This window comes from Juglans microcarpa x Juglans regia, chromosome 4S (genome assembly GCF_004785595.1).
Source record: "Juglans microcarpa x Juglans regia isolate MS1-56 chromosome 4S, Jm3101_v1.0, whole genome shotgun sequence".
Lineage (NCBI taxonomy): Eukaryota > Viridiplantae > Streptophyta > Magnoliopsida > Fagales > Juglandaceae > Juglans > Juglans microcarpa x Juglans regia.
In genome coordinates this window covers 12,490,658-12,496,717 of record NC_054601.1, presented here as the reverse complement: position 1 = coordinate 12,496,717, position 6,060 = coordinate 12,490,658, and the positions used below count along the sequence as shown (strand labels likewise).

At 40.7% G+C, this 6,060-nt stretch overlaps 1 protein-coding gene across 1 annotated transcript; it reads left to right on the top strand.

Moving 5' to 3' along the window:
- The first annotated feature begins 2,099 nt into the window (after positions 1–2,099).
- On the top strand, positions 2,100–3,420 carry LOC121263653 (EID1-like F-box protein 3). Its single transcript, XM_041166679.1, has one exon. It carries the CDS (start codon positions 2,478–2,480, stop codon positions 3,306–3,308), a length of 831 nt encoding a protein of 276 aa, XP_041022613.1. The 5' UTR covers positions 2,100–2,477; the 3' UTR covers positions 3,309–3,420.
- Positions 3,421–6,060: the final 2,640 nt, after the last annotated feature.

The window sequence follows — 6,060 nt, the reverse complement described above, 5'->3', positions numbered from 1 at the left end:
TGATATGACTTGATTATAACGATCAGTTGTGCCCTCCACAGTATTTAGTATTAGTTCTGAACTGGAATCTGTAACAAGTATATTCACAATGTGGTTTTCTATATCTAGAGCTGCCATAGGTAAAACATGTTATATTACCCTATCTTAGCGCTTAGGGTCGTGATTGACATGAATAACTTAACTGGCATATATGACATTTCGTAACGTGACGTGACATGAACGTAAGACGACAGACATGACATACTTTGCGTCATAAATGTAATAGACAACATTCCATAATATGGCATATATGTGACAAACAATATTTCGTAATATGACATTACATGTAATAGACAATATTTCATAACATAGCATAACATGTGATAGTGAATATTATGTGACATGACATATATGTAATGACCTCCATTTTCATCGATTTTGACCTACACCAAAGATCAATTGCTTTATCAAAAAGTCACGCACGATTAAGAAACTTGTTTTAAAAAAAAAAAAAAAAATTTGTAAGAGATATAAATAAAATTAATCAAATTACAAGATCTAAGAAGAAGCACAAGACATATTATATAATTAGTCGATCGATTAATGAGAGAATTACTTGGCCAGATTCATCTACGCGGTCTTCTTTGATCTTATTATCGTTTTCCTGCATGACAAAATTGTTGCAGCTATTAGAAGGGGAATTCAAGAAAATTATTGTTATATATATATGTTGTGGAGTGTGTGTTAGGGTACCACACACCAACCTTCTTATGTATCTTGATCTTTTTATGTTAATAAAATGCTTGTTTTAAAACCTAAAAGAAAAAAAAAAAAAAAAAAAAAAGACATATCATGAAAGGATCAAAGGTGAATATTCTAATCAAAATGCTTTAATCCCTATAGTTCATGAAAATAGATTTACAGAAATGATTTGGATACAAGGTCTATGCACACGCCCATTAACATGAATAGTATTTTTACTGTTAAATTAAACAGTAAAAAATATCTTTAATGTGAGAGGTCCATGTACACGGACACCATGTTCCTAACATTGCCCTTAGATTTTATTATATGGATCCATCATTTTTCACAACAGTGCAATTAGAGATAATTTTATAGATTGAGATTCCCAATTCTTTTTCTTACTATTCTATAATGAAAAATGTTACAGTTACAAATAAATTTTATAGAAATAAATTTACAAACTGATATAGATTTATAATAAAGTAATTTTATAATCTAACATATCTTATTAAGTGACGTCAATTTATAAATTTATTTTTTGTATGAATAAAATATTTCTCTTTTATAATTTGAGTAGATATGAGACATGTGACCGGCAGTTACATTTGGTATTCCTGTATTTTTCCAATCCTACAAAAAATGGCGTCATACATATATGCATGGTCCGTCCGTTGCTCTTTAAGTGGCCATGTGTCATCCAAAGCTCAATCTCATAATTATCTTCAAATGAGAAATTAGAGAGATAAAAAATCTTATATGACACACTTCTATTTAATTAATATGTAATATATTGTTTTTATCCTTATATTTTAATGTTTAAATATCTATATGTTAAATTATAAAAATAAAAATAATAAATTATATATTAATTAAACGAAAGTGTGGAGTGTAAGATTTTCTTCCAACATTTCTCATACTCTATTAACCAACAAGAACATGCTGGTGTAAAATTTATGAAAATTAATAAAAATATAATATATATATATATATATTTATGAGATAGTCAACACGTTATAAATAGGTCCCTTTGGCCTTTACCCCCATGTATTTTTATAGGAGTCGGTTTTAGTTCTATATAGATTGTAAAATAGTTATATGTTTATATTTTTTAAGTTATTGACAAATAAAATGATAACATATACCGACTTATCATGCCAACTATTATTTTGAAAAAATAAATATTTTTGTAAAAAAATTTGAAAAAATCAAATTTATATAATATTGTGTGTGTGTGTATATATATATATATATATATATATATATATTAACCTTGGCATGTTTTTATCAACTTTGATAGACTTCTTGTTATTTTAAATTGGGTTTATTTATTTTGCACTCCTTTTTCCAATTGGCTATTTTTTTGGTCCCATACCCTTACCACGTGTCTAGGCTTGGCCTTATCCACGTGTGGAACCATTATAAGCCGAGATGGAAAGATATGAATATTTCTGTCGGACTCGTGTCAAAAGGCACAAAACGAGTCAGACACGTAGGACCAAAAAGATATTTCGATTCTTAGCCCTTCCCAACGGGACACGTGTGATGTTATTCTTCGAATTTCTTATCACGGCAGTTCAGCAATAAATACCACACGCGTCGTCTCACCAATAGTAACACGACACGCTACCTATTCAAAAAGACCGGAATCTATTACACTTTTCTATCACGGCCATTTCCCTGCACGCCACGCGTCATACTTGAACATATGTTTATATCCATGTGCGGAGGTGCCCTGAAACTCCGGCGACGTCGCAATGAGTCGGGACCAGCGCCTTAAATCAAATTACCCGCCGAGTCAAGGGTCCCAATCATCTGAGTCCGGCATACTCAATGATAGCATTCTCGTCCTCCTCTTCAAGACCATCGAATGGGACGTTCAAACTCTCTGCCTGACCTCTTTGGTCAGTCGGAAGCTCCGAGCCATAGCGGAGCGTGTGCTCTGGCGCGAGCTCTGCGTGTACCGAGCGCCCCGCATGGTGGCCTCATTGGCCAACGGTACGGCCCACGGTCGGTTCTGCGGCGGGTGGCACGCGCTCGCGAAGATAATGTTCTTCTGCTGTGGTTGCGAGTCAACGCGGCATTTCAAGGTGAATCAGCCCTTGCCGGGTCACTTCGTGAAGGCCGCTCGGTTTTCGAAAACCTCGGGCCGGAGCTTCTTGAGCAAGAAGTGTCGGGGAGATTTGTTGTACGTGAGTGACCCGTGCGAGCATCCCACTACGGGCGACAAGGAAGATGATTACCTGGGGATTTACAGAGGCGTATTCAAGGGATTCACCAGGTCGACGACGAGGGCGAGCTTGATCGGAAGGCAGGCGGCGCTGGAGGACAGAGTGAGGTGTCCTTATTGCAGGGCTCGCGTGTGGAGCATGACGACGGCTCGGTTGGTGCCCAAGAGCGCAGCAAGGCGGCTAGGCTCGCACGATGGGGGCTTGGAGTATTTCGTGTGTGTGAATGGGCACTTGCATGGAACATGTTGGCTGGTGCCGTTATCGACCGACGAGGATGAAACCAACGGCGACGATGAAGACAATGATAGTGACGGTGGGAATATCGATACTCAGACTGGGATGGACGTCCATCAGTAACAGATCACCAAGTAATGAGTTAACAGGGTGAAAAATGGAGATGAATAAATTCCTTGGTGGATCAGGCTGGATATATAATTAAGAATAATGTGCCGGCTCGTTTTATCTTTTATTTTGACTGTTTATATATTTAATATATTTAATATTTTTTATTTATTAAGTAAAAGAGGGATTATAAATATGTTGAAATATTTTTATATTTTTTAAAAATATTTAAATATATTAAAAAAATAAAAAATAAAGAAAATAAAATTTAGGCCAACTGTCACACTAGCACTGCCCTATAATTAATGATGGATGGACTGAACCTAATTAGGGTAACATGAAGTTCTGAATTGGAGAGTAGGTAGGAATTTTCAAGAGAGTTATTGATTTTCTGGTTGCATTAATTGGTCAGGTCATGATGCCCTGTTTTGTTGTGCTATTAATTTCATGCTTGATATGTGTATGTATAAAAAGTAGGTTTTGTGCATCCTGCATATAATATACTGGCTGAATGAGATGCTCCTGCAACCATACGTCCAGTACTTTTAGATCGAGTTGATTAATTGTAATATTGCATGTAACGTACGTGCATGAGAGAATGATCTCAAGAAGTACTGTCGAGATAGGCAGTACTAAATTAATTAAATACTATTATACGTAAATATAATATATATATATATATATATATATATATATATATATATTGTATGGGAGATTTTTCTCCTACCCGAGGGCCAGCCAAGCCTGACCCAAGATGAAAGGGGAAAGACCTAGCCTGCTAAGAGAACCCCTGTACATGACTTGAGGAGGGAGACGGTGTAGCAGGAGATGAGACTCCTCAGGACTCGATAGTCTAAGATCCCTCGCATAATGTCTACACATCAAGTGCCCACCTACTTAGCAAACACAACGTGCGGAAGATCGTAGATCTGCTAACATGGAAAGTATGGACGGACCAGGGGAAGAGCAGACTAGGGAAAGAAGGTTAGAGAACTACGCCGCATTTAATGGTCCTGCCGCCCATGCGGCACACCTCATTATTGGAACCATCGCAGGACCACACCACATTTAAAAGATTTGACAGAATGAACAGTATGAGGACTCCAGATCCCATAGCAATAGACCCTACCCACCGAACTTCTACTATAAATAGCTAATCCCATGTATGAGGATCCTTTCTAGCTTTTAAGTTTCCTTACTTATTTACTACACTCCAAAAACATTTACTAACTTTAGCATCAGAGGCTCCTCGGTCCCCAGGCCGCCCTCTCAAGCAACATTCATCATTCCCTTTACAGGGCCTGTCTTGAAGACCCGAGTTGTTGGAGCCTAGCCAAAGGGTGTGCGAAACACGACATCAACAGTGGCGCTATCTGTGGGATTGTAATAGATCTTGCGTGTTCCTTCTAATACCTAAACCTGTTCCGAACAACTCGAGAAACGTGAGGGATGCCATGGAAGTAAGGTTGAAAGCTATGGAAGAGTGGGTGACAAAACTGACTGGCGAGGTGGAAACACTCTGCAAGGAGAATGCGGAACTTAGAATCCTCGAAATGACCAAGAGGGCGGGGAGAATAGTGAAACTGAGCAAGTGGGGTCCCAAAATACGCAAGCGGGGCCCAAGAAGAAAGAAGAGTGAAAACACATGCAGGACAAGCTCCGCAATCTCAAGGGGAAGTACGAGGAGATAGAGCGTAAGGTGGGTACATCGTCAACTGTAGATCAGCTGCTTACAAGCACAATTCTACCCTACACCGAAGTTCAGAATCCCCGTCATGGAGATGTATGAGGGTAATAAAGACCCTCTCGAGCACCTGGAAACCTTCAAGGCTCACATGATACTGCATGGTTTCTCAGGAGAAATCGCTTGCAGGGCATTCCAATTGACCCTGAAGGGGCCCGCACGTGCATGGTTCGGGTCATTAGCACCTAAGTCGGTGGACAGCTTCGGCGAGTTAGCCAGGTTATTCTTAACCCAATTCATGTCTAGTCGAAAGAGGAGGCGCCCAACCGTATACCTCCTCACTATCAAACAGACGGAGGACGAGAGCCTGAAATCCTACCTGTCCAGATTCAACAAGGAGCGGATGACCGCCGACGACCAAGACGAGAAGATCACCCTAGCGGCACTCCTAGGAGGTATCTCGTCACGTTCCCAGTTTATGGCGGAACTGGCTAGATGGACCCCCGCGACGCTACGGGAATTCATGGATCAGGCTGATAGCCTCATTAAGGCGAAGGACACCCTCCGAGCGTTGACCGAGCTGCGAAGGAAGGAGATAGAGCTCGTGGAAAGAGAAGGAAAAGCCCTAGCCCAGACCACGCACATACCATCGGTCCACCTCACACAACAGAGGATTGTCGCTCCCGAGGAGGAAGGAAGGAATATTTGGAGCAACAAAGGTGCCACAACTCCCCAGTCAAGAGGCGAGAACAAGAGCCGAGGAGAAGGTCGAGAGAAAGTAGTCAGGATCGGGATGACCGACGCCGACAAGAGAACAACTCTAGAAGGCTGGCGATAAGGGAAGCATAACCAGATCCCCCCCCCCCCCACCCCCCCAGTCGCCACGAAGACAGCAGCCCTCTCTAGGGTAAATTTGAACCATAACAAGAGGGTTTGCGAGCGGGGGTGTCAGCTTATTGGGTTGGAAGGCGCATGTCAGGCGGGCCTGATACCATGAGGTGTTCTTGGCAGAGTATAACCCCGCCAAGCAACGAAGGGGTAATCCCACCCCTATGGTCTCGTTCAGGGAGGCTAATGAGGAAG

What these genes read in the sequence shown, in the direction of transcription:
- LOC121263653 (XM_041166679.1), top strand. Translation starts at nt 2,478, where the DNA reads ATGAGTCGGGACCAGCGCCTTAAATCAAATTACCCGCCGAGTCAAGGG.